At 44.7% G+C, this 23,434-nt stretch overlaps 1 protein-coding gene across 8 annotated transcripts in view; it reads left to right on the top strand.

The window, feature by feature from the left end:
• Nucleotides 1-23,434, top strand: part of ST3GAL3 (ST3 beta-galactoside alpha-2,3-sialyltransferase 3) — a 225,438-nt gene that overhangs the window by 118,522 nt on the left and 83,482 nt on the right. For 4 of the 8 annotated variants that reach the window (XM_047789361.1, XM_047789356.1, XM_047789359.1 and 1 more), the window contains exons 4-5: nt 4,887-4,982; nt 11,916-11,958. In XM_047789361.1, coding sequence (XP_047645317.1) covers nt 4,887-4,982; nt 11,916-11,958 — 139 coding nt within the window. The remainder of the gene's footprint in view (nt 1-4,886; nt 4,983-11,915; nt 11,959-23,434) is intronic. The other 4 variants (XM_047789364.1, XM_047789363.1, XM_047789362.1 and 1 more) reach the window with 1 other exon arrangement.

Genomic DNA, 23,434 nt, shown 5'->3' with positions numbered 1-23,434 from the left:
GCAGGGCATGGTGACAACTTTTCTTATTTATTTATTTATTTTTTTGCTTTTGCTTTTTAGGGCCGCACCCACGGCATATGGAGGTTCCCGGGCTAGGGGCTGAATCAGAGCTACAGCGGCTGGCCTACACCACAGCCACTGCAACACGGGATCCAAGCCTCATCTGCGACCTACACCACAGCTCACAGCAACGCTGGATCCTTAACCCACTGGGCAAGGCCAGGGATCAAACCCACATCCTCATGGATCCTAGTCAGGTTCATGAACCACTGAGCCGTGAAGGGAACCCCACTGTGAAAACATTTATGCTTTCCGTTATATTGTAGAATTATGATGAATAGAATGACATACAGAGTATTACAGAATATAGTCAATGTTGGATTGCTGTAGTTCTCAAGTTAAACATGGGAGCTTGTCTCAATGTTCATTCATTCTTATCTTAGGGTTCGTGCCTCTCAGGTGGTCAGTGTTCATAAAGGTTCCCTGTACACTTGAGAAGAGTGCATGTTCTCCACTTGTCAGAGACAGACAGATAATCCGCATATCACCTAGTTCCATTTATTCTTGTTCTGTTCAATTTTTCAGATTTCTCTTTGATTTTATGAGCTCACTTTGGGGATCAGGCACATGAAATGGGCTGAGATCCTCAAATGGGATCATCCATCATCCTGCTAGGATGACAGGAGACCCGCTGTGTATTTCTCCTTGTGGTTCTGTGAACTTTGCTGATGCAGAGAGAGGTTGCAGTAAATATACACCCTTTAGTGCATGGCCTCCTTTTGTTTATGTCCGGTTTTGGAACCTTCTACGCGTTTCTATGAGTCCAGAACACCGACATAGCCCTTTGAAATGGCAACGGAAGAGGTAATGGTTAACTTCGAAGATGTGAAGCATCTGAACACGCACGTGACGCGTTCCCAGGTCTCTCTTGGCGCAGGTGCAGGAGGAGACGAGCAGGGATTTGCATCAGCCATGCCACCTCCCACCTGGAGCACCTGTGCTCCTTGGTCAGGGGTTTTAATAATGCTGGGCTTTCCAGCCTGGCTGAGGTAGGACGCCTCAGCCGCCAGACTAAACATCTCTCCCTCCCTCACTGAGCAGCCGTGGTCTTGTTGCTTTGACACCTGAGAGGAAAGTACCTCCAGATGCCAAGACAGCTGTTCATGCACATCAGCCATGCTGTGTCTGGCCACCTGAGAGCACCAGGCCCTTCCATTCTTAGTACAGATGTGGGATCAGTGGACCGCCAGTGAGACCAGGGTCTTACTGCCCATTTCCCCAGAGGGAACTTGTCCCTGAAGAGTTGGGACACTTGAAATAGCATTTCCATTGTCTAAGCTGATTCCCATGCAGTTTCAGGAAGGCATTTGTGCACCACAAGATGCTCTACCATCTGCAGCCTTGTACCATCCCAACAGTAAGAGGCACTGTCGCTGTATTATTCCCAGGGCATTTTGCCTGTGGCTTCCCGACCACTTTCTGTGCTAGTTTATATTCCCTAAAGATTATTCTTAAGTTTTCCTGCTAGTCAGGGAAGCCTGTGAGGGACTTTGCACAGATTAGACCATCAGTAACAGCTTGGGAATGTGTGACATATTCAGTACCAGCTTGTTTTTTTTTATTTTTTTGCTTTTTAGGGCCGCACTCATGGCACATGAAGGTTCCTGGGCTAGGAGTTGGAACTACAGCTGCTGGCCTACACCACAGCCCACGGCAATGCCCGATCCTTAACCCACCGAGGGAGGCCAGGGATGGAACCCGCAACCCCATGCTTACTGGTCGGATTTGTTTCCGCTGCGCCACGACGGAAACTCCCAGCTTATGAATATGAGAATAAAGTGCTTGTCCGATAAGATCCCTGGCTGGGTTAGGGATGGGGCAGTAGCCGGTTACTCAGGAGCTTCAAGAAGTCTTTGTGGAGAAGGTTAAATTTTATTTTTATTTTATTTACTTAAAAAAAAAATATATATATGTATTAAATTATAGTTGATTTGCAATGTTGTACCCGTTTCTGCAGTACAGCAAAGTGACCCAGTCATATATACATACATATATATATATGCACATTTCCTTTTTTATATTATCTTCCATCAAGAGACTGGATTGAGTTCCCTGTGCTGCACAGTAGGACCCCATTGCTTATCCATTTTAAATGTAATAGTTTGCATCTTCTAGCCGCAAACTCCCAGTCCGTCCCCCTCCCTCCCTGCTCCCACGGACTGTTCTCTGTGTCTGCGAGTTTGTTTCTGCCTTGTAGATAGGTTCTTTTGTGCCATATATGTTTTAGATGAGAAGGTTAAATGTTAGACTTTTATGTATGACAGGAGGGAATTACCCTGGCCACTTTGGAGTTATCAAAAGGGAACCCCAAAGTAAAAGCCAGAAACTGAAATTAGGGAAGAGTGTCTAAGAGGAGCCAAGGCAGGCTCTCCACAGGCTGGTGGCTTTGATGTAATCAGCTGGATGGGCTGCGAGAGGCTGCAAGAGGTGGAGGAAGACAAAGCATCCAGTCTTGGGGCTGTGCACTACAATTTCGTGGCCACCCCATTCATTCTTTCACTCTTTCAGCGTACATATGGAGCCCCGACCATGCCAGACCCTATATTAGGTGCTAGAAATCCAGATACCTGCAGTTAGGATTGTTTATTGTAAGCAACAGAAGCTGACCCTGGCTAACTTGAAAGAAAAAGGAATTTACCAGAAGGATATTGGTACCCACAGAATCAAAAACCAAACGGCCGGCCCTCAGAAAGAACGTGAAGGGCAGTGATGGGACTTTAGATGAGAGCAAGTGGTGCATCTTTTCAGCATAGTGTCTTTCTCCCTGGTGTCACTCAGCTTGCAAGAGAGCAAGTCCAACCCACCTAGCTTTTTACATTCCGCTGGGAGTCCTCCTGCTTTGCTTGCAACAGGAGGACGGCAGTTCCCTGAAGGGAAATCAAGGGGCTTGTTCCTCAAAGAGGACAAGGCACCAGACGTGCCCTGCAGACTCAGGGGCAAATTGGCAGCACTGCACTAAGTCCGGTCAGTGTGGTGGAGAGTACAGATAAGGGGGACCCGGAGGCATCACTCATCACTCATTTAACATGCCAAGCACAGCGTTAGGTGGTGAAGCCTTAGCAGAGCATCCGGTCTAGCGGAGGCGAGTCCACTGGTCCACTAGTCTCATCACGTATAATTACATTTATATAACTGCTGTGAGGGTGAGCAATTACACTATGTGAAAGGAGCATGCAGGAGGGGTACAGCTCAGACAGGGAGATCAAGGGATGCTTTTCTAGAAGTGCATTTGAACTAGGGTCTGAAAGACGAGCAGGAATTAACCAAATAAAGAGATGAGGACATATTTCAGGTGGAAAAAGTGCTTCCAGGAAAAAGGCCTGGAAGTTCCCATTGTGGCTCAGCAGAAATGAATCTGGTAGTCTCCATGAGGATGCAGGTTCGATCCCTGGCCTCGCTCAGTGGGTTAAGGATCCAGCGTTGCCATGAGCTGTGGTAGGGGTTGCAGATGTGGCTCAGATCTGGTGTTGCTGTGGCTGTGGCGTAGGCTGGCAGCTACAGCTCCGATTGGACCCCTAGTCTGGGAACCTCCATATGCTGCGGGTGCGGCCCTAAAAAGACAAAAGACTATATCTATATCTATATCTATATCTATATCTATATCTATATCTATATCTATATCTATATATATATATATATTTTAAGAAAAAAGAAAAAGGCCTATGTTAAGAGAACTCATGGCTCATTTCAAAGAACCGAAAGAAGGCCCAAATGGCCAAAGCACAGTGCACAGGGGCGAAGACAGAACAAGACAGGGCCGGAAAGCTAGTTAAAGGCCAAATCATGAAGGTCTCTGTGGTGCTACAAAAAAAGCCTATTAGCTTTAGCTTTGGTGGCAGCCGAAAGTTGAAGGATGAGGGCAGTTTACTAAGTCAGCCAGGTGACTGGGGGCCTGACAGGTTGAGGCAACAGCAGCTGCAGTAGGTCCCAGGCGTGAAGGCTGCCTGAAGGGGGTGGCAGGAGACAAGGCCGCCAAGACAGGTAGAGGCAGATCACGTGGTTGCGCATGGCCTAAGCAACGGTGAAGACGCCAGCGAAAGCAGCAGCCATCGTTGAGGGAGGAGGATCTGTATTTAGAAATGAGAGAAATAGGGCACACACCAAAATTTCATTCTTGGAGGACTGAGTGGTGATACCATTACCAAGGAAACAGAACGGGGCTGGGGGGCAACGGGGGAAGATAAGCCCGATTTGCAGCATTTTGAGTTTGAAGCGACTGTGGGTCACCTGGGGGCAGTGTGTAGGAAATAACCAAGGCGCAAAAGTGTTGGGAAGGTTTTTTTGTTTTTCTTTGGGCTTTTTTAGGGCCGCCCCTGCAATATATGGAAGTTCCCAGGCTACGGTCTAATCGGAGCTACAGCTGCCAGCCTACACCATAGCCACAGTGACTCGGGATCCGAGCCTCGTCTGTGACCTACACCACAGCTCAGGGCAACCCCGGCTCCTTAACCCAGTGATCAAGGCCGCATCCTCAGGGATCCTAGTCGGGTTCGTTAACCACTGAGCCACAAAGGGAACTCCAGGAAGGATATTTTTGTGAAAGGGAAAAGCAGGCACAAAGGGCTGAAGGTGGTGAAGACACTTTGGAGAATATAAACCAGTTCAGCCTGGCTGGACCTCAGAAAGCAGCAGGGGCAGGTTGGGGCAGTGCAGGGAGTCGAAAGTGAACTTGGGATGGACGCTCTAGGCCAGATCATGAATATCCTTGTACACTAAGAGACCGAGGCTTATTCTGAGATAGAGGTTATTCTGAGACAGGTTTATCTGAATGGAGGCTATTCAGATGTTTTAAGCAAAGTTATGACATAATAGTGTTTATCTTATAGAAAGAATGGCTCTGGTTACCTTGTGGAGAATCCATGACAAAGGGACACGACAGGACACGGGGAAAGCCGGTCGGAGGCTGTTGATAGTAAATCCAGGTGAGAAACGATGCTGACTCAGTCAAGGAGGGTAGAAGTGGAGAAAAGTAAGTGGGTTTGAGATCCATTTAGAAGGTGAGATTAAAAGGACATGGTTGTTAATTCAAATAGGAGAGAGCAGTAATGAAGGAACCTTCTCAGGGTTCCAGCTTGGGCGGCTGATGAGAAGTGGTGCCGTTCACTGAGGCCGGGACACAGAAGGAGGTCATGTGTGTGTGAGGTGCTGAAGATGAACGCTGTGGGAGGCAGCCTGCGTTTCAGGTCACATCCAAGTTTCCTGGGACAGCCAAGTGGAGCTGTCTGCAAGGCAGCTGGATACACAGGTCCCTAGTTCGAGAGAGAGGGTTGGAGTTCCCGTCGTGGCTCAGCAGTTAACAAATGACTCAGATCCAATCCCTGACCTTGCTCAGTGGGTTAAGGATCCGGCGTTGCCTGGAGCTGTGGTGTAGGCCAGCAGCTGCAGCTCCAATTCAACCCCTAGCCTGGAAACCTCCATATGCCATGAGTGTGGCCCTAAAAAAAAAAAAGAGAGAAAAAAAAAGAGAAAGCAAGAGAGAAATTAAGGAAACAATCCTATTTACCATCACATCAAGAGAAGTAAATACCTAAGAAAAAAGAATAAAATACCCAGGAACAGAGCTACTTAAGGAAATAAAAGACCTGTACTCAGAAAACTCTAAGACGCTGATGAAAGAAACTGCAGACAATACAGACGGATGGAAAGATACAATGTGTTGCTGGATTGGAAGAATTAATATTGTTAAAATGACCGTACGTCCCAGGCAATCTACAGGTTCGATGCAATTCCTGTCAAAATGGCATTTTTCACAGAATTAGAACAAATAATTTAAAAATTTAACACAGGTTATACCTATTACACCTGGGAGATTGGGCTCACTCTAAGTTTTCTAAGGACTTCTTGCTGTTCCTGGGAGCTTTTATTTGTTCTGGACATTACAGTCCTCCTTCTGATAAATGCTGCTGCTTTTTTTTTTTTTTTTTTGTCTTTTTCTAGGGCCCCACCCACGGCATATGGAGGTTCCCAGGCTAGGGGTCCAATCGGAGCTGTAGCTGCCGGCCTGCACCACAGCCACGGCCACGCCAGATGCTTAATCCACTGAGCGAGGCCGGGGATCAAACCTGCGTCCTCATGGATACTGGTCAGATTTGTTTCCACTGAGCCACAGTGGGACCTCCGGTAAATTCTGCTTCTAACCAGCTGTGTCACGTCAGCATCATAACTTGTTACAAACCCCATATCCGTCATCGCTGTGAATAGGACAGGGGGTGAGGTGCTGAGGCAAGCTGACTGCTTGTAGCCCTCCCCCAGGAGTCGTGCCATGAGGAGCAGAGAGACTGGGTCTCCTTCCCTGTAAGTTGCTGCCAGCTGTGAGTCCTGACTTAGGGAGAAAACTAGTCAGGGAGAGTATAGCTTTCCACGGGAGGCCTGCTGGCACCCCAGTCCCTTTCAGCCATCCCCGAAGTCCTCCGCGACCTGGCCCTTCCCATGCTTGGGTTATGTGAACTGCTGAATCACCCTATTTGCCTAAGTTTGTGCAACCAGTATGTTGCATGTGCAGGAAACATCGGGGATAAGCACAGCCATGTTTACTGGTCTTTCTCTGTCCCTTTAAGATGTTTCTCCAGTGTGGGAGGTCTGGAGAATTTTTTGGTACCTCTGAGGTAATAATAATTAAAAAAAAAAAAAAAAAAAACCCTTGGTCACACTGAGTCATCAGTTACAAAGCCAGAGTGTCCCGCCTTCTGAAAGAGTCGTAGCTTTCAGTCCATTCAGAGCTGTGGTGACTTCCCTTCCCTGAACCAGGGCTTAGAGCCAGTGGCTTAGAACCTTGGTCACACCAGGGCTTAGAACCTTGGTCACACTGAGTCATAGGTTACAAAGCCAGAGTGTCCCGTCATAGCTTTCAGTCCATTCAGTGCTGTGGTGACTTCCCTTCCCTGCACCAGGGCTTAGAACCAGTGGTGCTGACCCAGGAGAGGGGATGGGCCCTGCTTATCTTGCTCCTTCCACTCATCCCTGGGTTGCTGGCTGCAGCTTCTGACTTTTCAGGAATTGGTGGGGAGAAAGAGAGTGAGCAGAGAAGCCGGGAGAGTCAGCACTCTCCAAGCTGGCAAGTGTGTTAAGCTCTCTTGGGGGGTGCTCTTGTAGCTGTTTTGGAGACCTCCCCTCTGCAGGTCCCCCGATGTGGGTAATGCACTTGCCAAAGCCTTGTCACTCCTTCTATAGCTCCTGGGACACCCAGTGTCTGCTCTTACTTCAATCTGCTGAGGACCCACCAGCCTGCTGGGCAAATTTTTAGGAAAAAGCCTAGAATAACTAGAATACGGGCTTATTTATGCATCCTTTTCTGCAACAAATTCTGGGAGTACAGGCAGGTTCCCACGCAGCTCTACCCTTCACAGCCAGCCCACTCCTTGTCCTGTGTACCTCCCAGGTAGAACTCAGGCACCTGGCAGTCCACTAAGCTCCCTATTCTTTAGGGGTCCTCTGTTGAGCTTCCCTCACCAGGCTTGAGTGGGAGACAAAAGTACTACCCATTCTGCCCCTTAAGAGAAGTTGAGTTCGTAGCACTGCTGTCCCCGAAGAAATTCTTCAAGTCCTTTCTTCCTTAATCTCTTACCACCAGTTACTTTTTAAAAAATTACTCAATGAATTGTATTACTTTCATAGTTGTACAACAATCATCACAACCCAGTTTTATAGCATTTCCATCCCAAACCCTCAGTGCATCCCCCACCCGCCCAACCTGTCTCCTTTGGAAACCATAAGGTTTTCAAAGTCTGTGGGTCAGTATCTGTTCTGCAAAGAAGTTCGTTGTGTCCTTTTTTTAGAGTCCACATGTCAGTGAGAGCATTTGATGTTGGTGTCTCATTGTCAGACTGACTTCACTCAGCACGATAATTTCTAGGTCCACCCATGTTGCTAAAAACGCTGGTATTTCATTCTTTCTAATGGCTGAGTGATATTCCATTGTGTATAGGTACCACATCTTCTTTATCTACTCCTCTGTCGATGGACATTTAGGTTGTTTCCATGTCTTGGCTGTTGCATACAGTCACCGCCAGTTACCTTTATATTTGGTGTCGGGGAACTTTAGGATATTATGTAACACGTTTCCAGATCTTTCCCTTGACAATTTGTATCACCGTCTCTAGCATCTCACTTCGGTGTCTGAAATTTGTCATCCTGGAGACGTGGCTGAAACTGTCTTAGCATCCTGTTAGATTATGACTTGGATTTATGCCCATCGTAAGCAAATAATGCTGATAAGAACAGTCGACAAATATTTATTACTCCTGTATTATGTGCAGCCACAAAAGAGAAGTGCTTCCAGCCCTCCTGAGCTGCCGGTCCAGGACAGAGCTTATGAACTGTCAGCCTGCTGGCTGACTCCTGCCAAGGACAAGCTTTGGTTGCTTCTCATCATCTTTAATCTTGTCTTGAATCTATTTCCAGTATTTACAAATGGAGAAATTTGCCTTAAAAGGTCCAGATTCTTGGCTTTAAAAAAATCAGAAGCTGTGGCAACACCCGGTCTGTGCTGCTGCCTGGCCTAGTTAGCTGGAGGTGGTGGAGGCTGCTGCTGTTCAGCGGGACGTGGAGTCTCCAGCGGGACCCCATTCCCTCTTGGCTCTGAGACCTGAAGTCAAGGTCAGATGCCATTTATCATCACTGGTCTCCCGTAGTTACCTTTTCTTACATGGAGGAGTCAAATAGTTCCGGTCTTCCTGGGTTCTTAATGAGAGAAAACAACCATCCGGGAGAGCCGTGGAAGGAAGGGACATAGTTTATTTAGAAATACGAAGTGTGGAGTTCCCGCTGTGCCACAGTGGGATTGATGGCATCTTGGAAGCGCTGGGATGCACGTTCGATCCCCTGTCTGGCACTTAGGTCAAGACGCTGGCTCGGATCTGATCCCTGGCCTGGGAACTCCATTTGCTATGGGGCAGCCAAAAAAAGAAAGAAATACAGGAAACGAATCCGACTAGGAACCTTGAGGTTTCGGGTTCGATCCCTGACCTCACTCAGGGGGTTAAGGATCTGACGTTGCCGTGAGCTGTGGTATAGGTGGCAGACGTGGCTCGGATCCCAAGTTGCTGTCTGTGGCTGTGGCGCAGGCTGGCAGCTGTAGCTCCGATTAGACCCTTAGCCTGGGAACCTCCATATGCGGCAGGTGCGGCCCTAAAAACACAAAAGAAAAAAAGAGAAAGAAATACAAGTGGTCTTACCTGTTTGATGTTCAATTAGTGTTTGTGTGTGTAAAACAAATCTTGCATCTTAGTCTAGCACCCATACATATAATTATGGCCACGGTGTGTGCGTGCGTGTGTGTGTGTGTGTGTGTGTGGTATATATATAATATATATATATATATATATATATATATATATATGGTGAAAGAAAGACATTTCAACAGGGTTTGTTTTAAGTGCCACTAAAATAAGTGATGTGAGCTGCTGGAAGAGGGCACTGCATTCTCCCACTTGCCTGGTTTCTGTTGTGTTCTTACTTGGCCCCTGACGTTTGTAACGAGGGGAAAGCATTCCTGGGGCTTTCTAGAGGGAGTCAGTCAAAGCTGGCATTCATTGGGTGTCCAAGTGAGTCTTAGCGGGGTCTGAGAAGGAGTAGCGGGATAGTTTTTCCCAAAGTTATGGCTACATGGGGAAAAGGCAACAGGTGTTGGCGTGTTAACGAGGTTTTCTTTTTCATAAAGTAATAAAATAGGGGAGTTCCCTGGTGGCCTAGGGGGTTAAGAACCTGGTGTTGCCACGACTGTGGATCAGGCCACTGCTGTGGTGTGGGTTCAGTCCCTGGCTTGGGAACTTCCATATGCCATGGGCGTGGCCAAAAAAAAGGGGGAGTAAAACAGGATTGCTGAGAGAGTATCCACTTGAAACTGACTCCTTTGGCAAATTTTATTTTCAGTTTATATTTTACATTAAAACCTTATTGATTGTTATAAGTTCCTGATATATTAAGCAAAGTGTCTTATCCATTTATTTGAATTAGAGCAAAAGCAGATTATTCTGAGGAAAGGTTTTCATTTGCCCAAGCATCTTCTCTTGGGACGCAAGCCTTGCTGTTGAGTTGTGTGTCCTTGTTTTCTTCTTCAGTATTTTTTTTTTATGGCCACACCACAGCAAGTGGAAATTTGAATCTGAGCCACAGCTGTGACCTAAACACTGGATCCCTTAACCCACTGTGCTGGGCTGGGAATCGAACCCTCACCTCTGCAGAGGCTCAAGCTGCTACCATCAGGTTCTTAACCCACTGCCCCACAGCAGGAATTCCTCGTCTTCAGTTTCAAGAAAAGGAATCATCCTCTTCCTGCAGCTCAGCTGCTTCTGAAAGCAATGGTCTGGCTTTCATTGGCCTTGCAGAGTGGCTCCTGGGAGGTTCTTGTCAAGGTGTGTAACTTCCCTCTTTCGGCCATTCATTGCTCATTAAAGACTGAGTTCCTTGAAGCTGTGCTGTGTGGCCTTCTCCAAACAGCTGTTCGGTCTCAGTGTTCTGTTTTATCCTCAGATTGAGCCAGGGCAGCTGAGAACTGCGTACCTAGACCACCTTATTCTGATGTAGCCACTACACACACACACACACACACACACACACACACACACACACACACTGTCACAATCTTGCAATCATTAAGCAAAGCTATGTGAAAAAATTTTCTGACACTTCCTATCATTTATTTAATTAAATTAAGTAATTAATTTATTTATCTATTTATTTTTGTCTTTTTGCCATTTCTTGGGCCGCTCCCTCAGCATATGGAGGTTCCCAGGCTAGGGGTCGAATCGGAGCTGTAGTCACTGGCCTACGCCACAGCCACAGCCATGCCAGATCCGAGTTGCCTCTGTGACCTGCACCACAGCTCACGGCAACACCAGATCCTTAACTCACTGAGCAAGGCCAGGGATGGAACCCGCAACCTCATAGTTCCTAGTCGGATTCGTTAACCACTGAGCCACAGTGGGAACTCCCCTATCATTTATTTAAACAAATATTTTTGAGGACACAGAGCAAACTTCCCTAAAGTCTTAGTATCAGGAAGAGCTGGGGTTCTCCTGGTTTATTTTATGGACACTGTAAACCATTACAACAGTGCTTTGTGTTTAGTTTGTGAAAAATCTTGGGGATGGATTTGTAATCCTCTCCCAGCAAGCACATAAAACCTTAGGATATCCACTTTTGGTATTCTTATCCTGGTCGCTTTTTATTATTTTTCCTATGCTTATTTCCCCTTTGGCCCCGATTTCGTCTTTTTGAAAATCTTGTACTTTGTACAGTTTTGTAAAACTGCTCCGACTTTCAGATGAGGCAGGATATAAAGAAATGAAGTAAAATATTAACGGTTTATCGTTTGTTGCACACATCTTACCAATGTGTTTAGATTTCACTTGAAGTCTCCTCGCCGTTATGACCTCAGATCTGTCACTTCTTTGCAATCATCCTGAAGAGCATCCTTGGCGTGGATTTGAGGACCCCCCCTTGGCTGTCATACCTTCACCCCGTAGTTAACATGGCTGATTCGACATGAATCGTGTTGCTTAGAAGAAGCAGAGGTTGCATCTGACCCTCTTACTTCCCCAGGGGTCCAGTTTTGCAGCTTCCTAAATTTCAGTTTCAAGGACCACATCTAAAACAAGAAGGCAGTTATGTGCCAGCATCGGACGAGTTGGCCTACAAGGCCTGGGAGATACCTGGCCCTGAACCTGGCTCTTCCCAAGACAGGTGTTCGGCAAGAGTTTGGCGACTTAAATCGACTATGGCTTATGCGTTCGGATCTGCTCTTTGAAGCAGTTGTCTGCCGCCAGGGTCTGGGTCTGGGTCTGGGGAATGCAATCTGCTAGTGTCACCCGTGGCCTGACATCAGTGACATGCTCTGCTTTTCTTGGCTTTTTCAGAGTATGACCGGTTGGGCTTTCTCCTGAAGCTGGACTCTAAACTGTGAGTAAATTGAGAGGGTTCCTTGACTGTTGTAGAGAGGCCTTGGCAAGCTGGGGCCCACCTTGAAGGGTCAGCTCTCATCACCCTGTGCTTGCGGGGGCGAATCCCTGAGGCCTCTGTCTGCAGTCTGTCAGCAGAATCTTGGAGCACATTACAGTCTGCGAGGCCCGGGGAGGCTGGGATTGGGAGTGCAAACATTTGGCTGGCCCAGGCAGCCGAGCATCTTTGAAAGGCTTTCCGTGGCCTCCTGCTGTGACGCGGTCACCCCTCCTCTGCAGCAGGAGCCACCACTGGGAGCCTGAGGGACAGGGAGGAAAGGCCCCTGCTGCAGAGGAGGGGTGACCGCGTCGCAGCAGGAGGCCGTGCTCAGCCTTTCAAAGATGCTCGGCTGCCGGCATGCAGAGCCTTCCACGATCAGGCTTCCTCCATGCTTTCACCCCGTCACTGTCCCTCTGCATGCTTATCTGTGTCTGAAGTCCCTTTTCCTTGCTTGTCCTCCAGGAAAACTCAAAGACCACCTCTTTCCCACACAAAATTTTCTCTTGCTCTGCTTCCTGGGACTTTTCCATATCTGACACTCCTTATCTCATTATACTATAATTAACGGTTTAATATTTATTAATGTATTAAGAACACAGGCTTGGGGCCAGCTTGGTTCTGTGGCCAGATGGCCGTTTACTTTCTTTGTGATGTGGGGCGGGCCCCTTCACCTCTCTGAGCCTCGGTTTCACCTGTAACACGAGGACCTCAACCTAAAGTCGTTGTAAGAATTGAATTGGAGTGATGAATTCACAAGGGCTTTCCTATAGGTGTCTAATCCTTTCCGAACCCCTCCCCATCGGGCCCTCTTGGTCTCCCTAGCACTTGGCCAGTGCCGGCATGTGTTTGATAGGTGCTCCATAAACACTGAAACACGTGGCTGCGTGCACGGTTGCATGGCTGCACGGCTGCACGGATGCCAGGTGGATGCCTGTGCACATCCATTAGACGGGGCTGCCTCGACACTGGGCTCTGTCCACTCTGTGTCTGTGCCCTTCACAGACCCCTTCACCTGGTGGACGTGCGGTAAATGGTTACAGAACTGCCTGTGGCTCTTGTCTGCGGTTGGACACCGTCGTGCAGCTCTGCCCTGTCACGTACCAGACAGATGAGAATTGTGTCCCCTCTCTTTCCTCTCTTGCCCGTGGCCTTGACCACAGCCGCTTCTGATGGTGACGGCGACCCCTGCGTACAGAAATCAGACCCTGGGTTGTTTCGTGTTCCCACCGAAATGTCTGGCATCGAGCCACCTTCCCTGGCGCCTGGCTTCTTTCTTTTGGTACCTCAGTCTGTGATTTCATGTGTTGCAATTCTCCCAGCTTTTACCCATCAAGGAGGCAGCCACAAGAGAAGAACGGTCAGTTCTTTGTACCAAGCTAACGAGAGATATTAGCCGTACGTTAATGTCTAGGGCATGGGGCTCGATTATGCTAGAAATCCATAGGCTTCGCCCTTAGAAAACTCTCAATTTAGTGCTCTGGGCAAAAAGCCAATCAAGCATAAGCTGTAAGCAAGTGCAGTGCCACCAGAACGGAGGAGATGCGGTAATTTAGCAAGTCGAGTCACACTGATGAAAAAAAGACATCTTATCCAGGACAGGTTAACTATGGTATTTAAACTGTCTTCAGCAGTGTAACGAGGGGAATGAGACGGGCGCTCCGCCTGCTGCCCTGACAGTTGGCGTACACAGTAGGCTGTTGTATAGCTTTCTTTTGTGTACCAGGCCGGTTCTATAAACCTTTTGAGTCAACTTGGTCTTTAGCCCAGGGAACTGGCTTGACCTCATTAGATTAAACTCACAAGTTAGGATACAAGCTAGAACTTCCCTGCCTCTGGCTGCAGAAGCTTTTCCGACCCAGTCCTATCTTAAGAACAAAGCACAGATGTGTGGGAAAGGTTTTTACCTGCTTCCAGGGAGAAGTTTTCAGGTGCAGGTTTCTGGTTTGGGGAAGGAATTCCTTAGCAGTGCTTGGCTATCCCCTTACCAGCTCTTCCTCTGCTGTGCTGTGTGCTGTTCTGATGTATAGGAGAGGACTTGAACTTGGATCCCAAGGGGTTTAAATCCTGCCCTGCTGTTTACAAGTGCCTGATCTTGGATCATGCCTTGTAGTTCTCTGAATCACAATTTTCCTTATGAAAAATGCAGGTCACTGTCCACACTTCCTAAGGTTTTTATAAAGAGGAAAAGGAGTTCTAAAAAGTATAAATAAATATACAAATGTAGGAATTTCTTCTTATTTACCTTGATTGATTTGTTTAGCTTCTGTAGTATAAGAATTGACATATTCTGAAAATTTTTCAGCCATCTTTTAAAATTTTGCCTTTGCCCCACTCTCCCTTTCTCCTCCTCTTCTGAAACTCTGATGAAGTGTTAGACTTATCATTCTAGCCTCCAGGCCTACTAATTTCCTATTTTCCATCTTCTGATTTTTTCTGAACTGAACTGGAACCCCAAAGGGCTCAGCATAAGAACAAACTCGAATTAAATCTGTTAAGAATAAATTAGTCCTGGAAGTTCCCATTGTGGCTCAGCTGTAATGAGCCTGACTAGTATCCGTGAGGATGTGGGTTCCATCCCCGGCCTCACTCAGTGGGTTAAAGGATCCTGCATTGCCGTGAGCCGTGGTGTAGGTCTCAGACAAGGCTTAGATCCTGAGTTTCTGTGGCTGTGGTATAGACCGGCAGCTGTAGCTCCAATTCACCTCCTAGCCTGGGAACCTCCATATGCCATGGGTGCGGCCCTAAAAAGACCAAAAAAAAAAAAAAAAAAAAAAGGCAAAGTAGTCCTTAAACCAGGACTGCAGGAAAGGTTGCCAGAGCTCTGAGTGGCTCAGGACAGTAAGTCAACAAAAAAGAAACACCTGGGAGTTCCCGTTGTGGCGCAGTGGTTAACGAATCCGACTAGGAACCATGAGGTTGCGGGTTCGGTCCCTGCCCTTGCTCAGTGGGTTAAGGATCTGGCATTGCCGTGAGCTGTGGTCTAGGTTGCAGACGCGGCTCGGATCCTGCGTTGCTGTGGCTCTGGCGTAGGCCGGTGGCTACAGCTCCGATTCGACCCCTGGCCTGGGAACTTCCATATGCAGCGGGAGCGGCCCAAGAAATAGCAACAACAACAACAACAACAACAACAAAAAGACAAAAGACAAAAAAGAAACACCTGGTATTCACAGCCAGGGCTCTCGTCACTCAGGTGATCCATGGAACCTCAAGCCATGAGCTCAGTCATACTGTGTACCAGACTGTCAGTGCCTCCAAGCTCCTGGCAGAAGCAAACGCAATCCCTCTCTGGAGGAAGATGTGAATTCCGCACAAATAACTGGCTCACTGTAAAAAATAACTAAATGCGGAAGAAAACAAGATTCTGTTAATGGGAACCATGAACAGTAATAGGCAACAAAGGGGGACCCACAGAGACTTCTGAACTTGGGATTATCAGACACAGTTTGCAAAGCAACTAGATATATTGCATTTAAGGGAATAAAGATACAATTGAACTAAATACATGTAATAGGGAATTATAAAAAGCAAAATATTACATTGAGGAAATAAAACTTCTAGAATTGAAAAACATAGTGACCAAAATTAGAATTAATCTTTTTTTTAAATTAAAGTATAGTTGATTTAGAAAAAAATCAATAAAACCAAGAGCTGGTTCTTTGAAAAGGTAAACAAAATTGACCAACCTCTGGCCAGAATCAACAACAAAAGGAGAGAAGAAACCCAAATAAACAAAATAAGAAATGAAAAAGGAGAAATTACAATGGATACTGCAGAAATACAAAAAAATAAAAATAAGAGAACACTATGAACAACTGTTTGTCAACAAATTTGACAACCTAGAAGAAATGGACAACTTTCCAGAGACGTACAGCCCACCAAAACTGAATCAAGAAGAAGTAGATCAACTGAACAGACGGATCACTAGAAATGAAATTGAACGTGTAATAAAAACACTCCCTACAAATAAAAGTCCAGATCCAGATGGCTTCACAGGTGAATTCTACCAAACATACAAAGAGGAACTTAGACCCATCCTCCTTAAACTTTTCCAAAATGTTGAAAAAGAAGGAACGCTCCCAAAGACATTCTGTGACGCCACCATCGCCCTACTACCAAAGCCAGACAGAGATACCACCAAAAAAGAGAACTCTAGGCCAGTATCTTTGACGAATAAAGCATAGTTGATTTATAATGTCGTGCCCACAGTGAGCAAAATTTAAAACCCGGTGTAAATATTCAGCAGCAGATTAGGTACAACTGAAGGCAGAATTAGTGAACTGAAAGCTAAGACGAGGAAATGACCTGTAAAAGGAGTTGGCCAGCTTTTTCGTAAAGAGCCTGATGGTCAGTATGTCAGGGCTTGGGGGACCTTTTTGTCTTTGTCACAACTACTTACGTCTGCTGCCGTAACATGAAAGCAGCCACAGTAAACCCACGGACAAATGAGTCTGGCCGTAGGTGTATTCTACTAAAGCTTTATTTCTGGATACTGGAATTATAATTCATGTAATGTTTTAGTCATTAACTATTACCTTCTAATTTTTAACCAAGCATTAAGAATGGAGAAGACATTCTTAACTCACAGACCGTGCAAAAAACGGATAGTGGGTCCACTTTCGCCCACAGATCATACTTGGCTGGTCCTTTATTGAGAGTGCAGCATAGATTTATCTGCACAAGAATTGCCTCCCCACCCCAGGCGTTTTCTTGAAATCCTATTACAGTTGACCCTTGAGTTACACAGGTTTGAACTGCAGCGCCTCTTATTTATGCACACATTTTTTTTTCAACAAGAAGTACTGTGGTACCCACGACCTGTGATTGGTTGACTCTGGGCACGTGGAATCATGGATATGGAGGAACTGTATATCCAGAGGGCTGACGGTAAGTTTGGGGCAGATTTAGCTGCATGGAGGGTCAGCACCCGAACCACCGTGGTGTTCAGGGGTCCGTGGTATTTAGAAATACTCTATCTCTAGATCCAGTGATACTGAAGACATCTAGAAATAGATGTTTTGGATTTTTTTCTCTTCACTATATTCTTTTAATTACGTCTTTGTGGAAGAAGTAGTTTTCTGTTTCCTTTGCGAATTCCCTGCTATTTGTATCTACGTGACAAAATCACTTGTCAGTGCTATGAAAATTATTCGGAGTACTCACATGCAGTGAGCTGTACAGTCTTGTCTTTTAACTGCAAGTTCTGTTGTGCAGGTGGACAGTGTTTTTTGGAGGTTAGAAACGTGGGTTGCGGAGTCAGACATAGATTTTTTTTTTTCTTTTTGGGGCCGTGTCCACAGCCTATGGAAGTTCCTGGGCTAGGAGTCTAATCGGAACTGCACCTGCTGGCCTACAGCTTCGGCTACGCCAGATCCGAGCCGCATCTGCAACCGTTGCTGCAGCTTTGCAACAGCGCAGGATCCTTAACCCACTGAGCAAGGCCAGCGATCGAACCTGCATCCTCATGGATACTAGTCGGGTTTTTAACAGGCTGAGCCACAATGGGAACTCTCAGATTTTTAAATCCTAGTTCCACATCTTACTAGCTATAATCTTTAGTGAGCTATTTATCGGCTAAGCCTGTCTCCCACTGTAAAGTGGGGGTACTAGTAACCTATCCTGTCTTCTTATTGGTGTCTGATAAACTGGGAAGGATGTCGCCTCCAAATGAGACCTGAACCTCGGCGGCGTACCGAGTACCTGCTGCGTCATGTCCCAGATTTCATTTCTTCACTCATTCATTTAGCAAGTATTTTTCTTTTTTCTCTACTTTTTTTTTTCTTTTTCTCACAGCTTATGGAGGTTCCCAGGCCAGGGGTTGAATTAGAACTGTAGCCACCAGCCTACATCACAGCCACAGCAATGCGGGATCTGAGCCACATCTGCCACATATACCACAGCTCACGGCAACACAGGATCCTTAACCCACTGAGTGAGGCCATGGATCAAACCTGCATCCTCCTGGATACTAGTCAGGTTTGTTTCCACTGCTTCACAGCGGGAACTCCTCCTCTCTTGTTCTTTATAGACTCTAGTTCTTTATACCATAATATATGGTATGTGTCTTTCTCTTTCTGACTTACTTCACTTAGTATGAGAGTCTCTCGTTCTATCCATGTTGCTGCAAATGGCATTATTTTGTTCTTTTTATGGCTGAGTAGTATTCCATTGTGTATCCATACCACATCCTCTTAATCCAGTCATCTGTCAATGGACATTTGGGTTGTTTCCATGTCTTGGCTCTTGTGAACCATCCTGCAGTGAACATAGGGGTACATATATTTTTTTTCAGTGAAAGCTTTTTCTGGATATATGCCCAGGAGTGAGATTGCTGCATCTTAGGGTAGTTCTACATTTAGTTTTCAAGGTGCCTCCATACTGTTTTCCATAGTGGTTGTACCAATTTACATTCCCACCAACCGTGAAGGAAGGTACCCTTTTTTCTACACCCTCTCTGGCATTTGTTATTTGTTGACTTGTTAATGATGGGCATTCCGACTGGTGTGAGGTGCTACCTCGTTGTAGTTTTGATTTACGTTTCTCCAATAATTAGTGATGTTGAGCATTTTTTCATGTGCCTGTTGGCCATCCACATGACTTCTTTGGAGAAATGTCTTTTCAGGTCTTCTGCCCATTTTTCAATTGGATTGTTGCAGGTTTTTTTTTTTTTTTTTTTTTTTTGCTGTTGAATTGTCTAACTTGTTTGTATATTTTAGAGATTAAGCCCTCGTCGGTTGCATTGTTTGAAACTATTTTCTCCCATTCCGGGTTGTCTTTTTTTCTTTTTTCATGGTTTCCTTTGCTGTGCAGAACTTGTAAGTTTGATTAGGTCCCACTGGTTTATTTTTGTTTTGATTTCTGTTGCTTTAGGAGGCTGACCGAAGAAAACATTTGTGCAGTTGATGTCAGAGACTGTTTTGCCTGTGTTCTCTTCCAGGCGTGTGATGGAGTCTTGTCTTAGGCTTAGTCTTTAAGCCACTTGAATTTTATTTTTGTGCATGTCGTGAGGGTGTGTTCTAGCTTCATTGATTTACATGCAGCTGTCCAGTTCCCCCAGAACCATTTGCTAAAGAGACTTTTTCGCATTTTATGTTCTTGCCTCCTTTGTCAAAGATTAGTTGACCATAGGTGTCTGGATTTATTTCCACTGGTCCGTATGTTTGTTTTCGTACCAGTACCACGCTGTCTTGATGACTGTGGCTTTGTTTTGCTGTTGTTGTTGTTGTTTTTCCTTGTAATTTTGTCTGAAATCTGGGGCACTAATGTCTCCTGCTTGTTTTTTGTTCCTCAGGGTTGCTTTGGCAATTCTGGGTCTTTTATGGTTCCATACAAATTTTTGGATTGTTTGTTCTAGTTCTGTGAAAAACGTCATGGGTAATTTGATAGGGATTGCATCGAATCTGTAGATCGCTTTGGGTAGGATGGCCATTTTAATGGCATTAATTTTTCCAATCCAGGAGCATAGACTAGCTTTCCATTTCTTTGAATTCTCTTAAATTTCCTTGATTAATGTTTTCTAGTTCTCAGCATATACGTCTTTCATCTCCTTGGTCAGGTTTATTCCCAGGTATTTAATTTTGGGGGGCACAATTTTAAAAGGTACCGTATTTTTATATTCCTTTTCTAATGTTTCATTGTTAGTATACAGGAAAGCAACTGATTTCTTCTAAATACTATTTTCAAAAATCCATTTTATACTAATGTTGGTTACCAGGCTTTTTTCTATTTTTTTTCCTTCTTAGTCTTCTAAAATCTGAATCAATTTAAGAGTTCCCTGTACACATTCTATTGGCCTATTTAAATAGCTCTTCATGAGTTCCTGTGGTGGCTCAGCGGTTAACAAATCCTTCTAGGAACCATGAAGTTGCGGGTTGAATCCCTGGCCTCGCTTAACGGGTTGGGGATCTAGCATTGCTGTGAGCTGTGGTGTAGGTTGCAGACGTGGCTCGGATCCCATGTTGCTGTGGCTCTGGCGTAGGCCAGCAGCTACAGCTCCGATTGGACCCCTAGCCTGGGGAACCTCCATATGCTGCGGTGCAGCCCTAGGAAAGACAAAAACAAACAAACAAACAAACAAAAAACCCAGCTCTTCATTATCTATAATTGGAATAAAAGACTTAATATCTGTCTTTTTCTATGCTGTCAAAACTCCAAGAGGTCTGAGGATGAGACTCAATAAATCTGTAGGAATGGGCAGACCAAATCACGCACGGCTTTAGAGATAACAGTAGGAAGTTTGGACTTCATCTTGAAGGTGAAAGATGCCATGGAAGTATTTTAAGCAGTTGAAAAAGAGTTTTGACTTACAGAAGATGATTTGGGCTGTGGGAAGGTAGATGGGTTGGCGAGGAGCAGAAGCAGAAGGGGAAATAATACTTGGGAGGCTATCACAGGAACAAAGAGCAGAAACCAGTAGGAAAAAAAATCAATAAAACCAAAAGCTGATCCATGGACATTATTAATAAAATTGATAAACTTCTAGCCAGACTAACCAAGAAAAAAGAGAAGTCGCAAATTACTAATATCAGAAATGGATATTAAAAAGGTAATAAAGGAATATTATGAGCAACTCTGTGCCCACAAATTTGATAACTTAGAGGCAGAAGACCAATTCCTTGGAAGACACAAACCACCAAAACTCACACAAGAAGAAACAGATCGTCTTAATCAATAATTAATAACCTTCCGAACACTTAGATGGTTTCACTGCTGACTTCTATCAACCATTTAAGGAAAAGATGATAGCAATTCTCTATAATCTCTTTTAGAAACTAGAAGCGGAGGGAACACTTCCTAACTTGTTCTGTGAAGCTAGCATTACTCTAAAACCACAACCAGATTAGACATTATAAGAAAACTCCAGACCAGTATCTCTCATGAACATAATGCAAAGATTCTCAACAAAATATTAGCATATTGAATCCATCAGTGTCTAAAAAGAACTACACACCTAAACAAAGTGGAATTTATTCCAAGTGTGGAAGGTTGGTTCAACATAAGAAAACCAGTGACTGTATTGTATCACATCAACAGGCTAAAGAAGAAAAGTCATAGGATCGTATCTCTAAGATGCAGAACAGCATTTGATACAATCCATGATTTTAGGAAAAACTCTCAGCGTACTAAGAAGAGAAAGAAATGTCCTCAACTTAATAAAGAACATCTACAAAGGTCTCTACCTAACCTCATGCTTAATGATGAGAAACTAGACGTCTTCCCCCTAAATTTGGAAAAAGACAAGAATGTCCCTTTTCGTTACTCTAGTTCAGCCTTATACTGAAAGGTCTAGCTAATCCAGTAAGAAAAGTAGAGGATATTAAAGGCACAGATAAGGGAAGGAAGAAATAAAACTGTCTTTGTTCACAGATGACATGGTTGACTATGTAGAAAATCTCAGAGAATTGGCAAAAAACTCCTGGAACTAACTAGCAGTTATAGCAGAGTTGCAAGATACAAGGTTAATGTACAAAAGGCAGTTCCTTTCCTATATACCATCAATGAACAATCGGAATTTGAAATTAAAAACACCATATAATTTATATTATAACAAACAAAAAGAAATACTGAGGTAAAAATCTAAATATAGGAATAACCATAAAACTCTTATCAGAGAAATCTAGATAAGTGGAGAGCTATTCCATGTTCATGGATAGAAAGATTCAATATTGTTTAAATGTCACTTTCTCTTAGCTTGGTCTTTAGATCCAAAGTAATCTCAGTTAAATCCCAGCAGGTTATTTTATGGACATCAACAAACTTATTTTACAGTTTATACGGAAAGGCAAACAGCTGAGAATAAGCCATGTGATACTGTTGAAGAAGAACAAAGCTGAAAGACTGATGCCACATACCTTTAGACTGACAGTGAAGTTACAGGAGTCAGGATGGCACCGTATTGTCAAAGGAACAGTCAAGTAGAGCAAAGGAACAGAATAGAAAGTCTAAAAATAGAAACACACAAATACAGTCAGTTGATGTTTGACAAAGGAGCAAAGCCAATTCAGTAGAAAAAAAGAATAATCTTTTCAACAAATGATGCTAGAACAATCGGACGTCCGTATGCAGAAACTGAATCTTTCACGTCATACTGTTCGCAAAAATTAACTCAAAGTGGAATCAAGAGACCTGAGGTAAAACACAAAACTTCTAGAAGGTAACACAGGAGAAGATCTATGTGATCTAGGATTTGCCAATGAGGTTTTAGGTACAAAAGCAAAAGTACAATTCATGAAAGAAAAAAAAAATCAGTAATGACTTACTAAAATTAATTTTTGTTTTGTAAAAGACACTGATAAAAGAATGAAATAACAAGCCACAAACTGGAAAAATTACTTGCAAAACACATTTGATAAAAGACTTTTATTCAAAATATACAAAAGACTCTTAAAACTCAACAATAAGAAAACAATCAACCAGGAGTTCCCTGGTGGTCCAATGGGTGAAGGATCTGGCGTCATCAGTGCTTTGGCTCAGGATCAATCCTTGACCCAGGAACTTCTGCACGCTAAGAGTGTGGCAAAAAGAAAAGAACCAAATCAACTTAAAAATGGGCCAAAGACCTTAACAGACACCTCACCCGACACGATATACAGATGGCAAACAAGCACACGAAAAGATGCTCTTATCATTTGACATTAGGGGAAGTACACATTAAAACAACAACAAAATATCACCGCTCACCTGCCGGAGGAGCTAAAATCCAAAACGCTGACATCAAATGCTGGCAAGGATGTGGAGCAACTGAAAGTCTTATTCATTGCTGGCAGGAACACAAGATGGTTCAGCCACTTTGAAAACGTATTACAAAGCTAAACATAGTCCACCATGATTCAGCAATTCCTTTTGTAGGTATTTCCCCAACAGAGTTAAAAATTTATGTCTATATGCAAACTGCACACAAAAATTGCAGTATGGCACAAATGTCGCATATTGCTCTCCTTTATACAGTAACAAAGTCCTTTTTGTTTATTACCTTTAAAAAACGCACAATCACTAACAACTGGAAGCAACCAAGATGTCCTTCATTAGATGAATGGATAAACAAACTGTAGTATCCAGACAATAAAATAGTATTTGGTGCTAAAAGAAACGCACTGTCGTGGAGTTCTCGTCGTTAACGAATCCAACTAGGAACCATGAGGTTGCGGGTTCGATCCCTGGCCTTGCTCAGTGGGTTAAGGATCCGGCGTTGCCGTGAGCTGTGGTCTAGGTTGCAGACGTGGCTCGGATCCCGCGTTGCTGTGGCCCTGGTGTAGGCCAGCGGCTTCAGCTCCAATTAGACCTCTAGCCTGGGAACTTCCATATGCCGTGGGAGCGGCCCAAGAAATGGCAAAAAGACAAAAGAAAAAAAAAAGAAAGAAAGAAACACTCTGTCGAGCCACAAAAAGACATGGAGGAGCCATAAATGCATATTGATACGTGAAAGAAGCCAGTCTGAAAA

The sequence above is a fragment of the Phacochoerus africanus genome, chromosome 8 (assembly GCF_016906955.1).
Source record: "Phacochoerus africanus isolate WHEZ1 chromosome 8, ROS_Pafr_v1, whole genome shotgun sequence".
NCBI classification, from domain to species: domain Eukaryota; kingdom Metazoa; phylum Chordata; class Mammalia; order Artiodactyla; family Suidae; genus Phacochoerus; species Phacochoerus africanus.
Note: the sequence above shows the minus strand (reverse complement) of the source record. Positions and strands in the feature narration are given on the sequence as shown.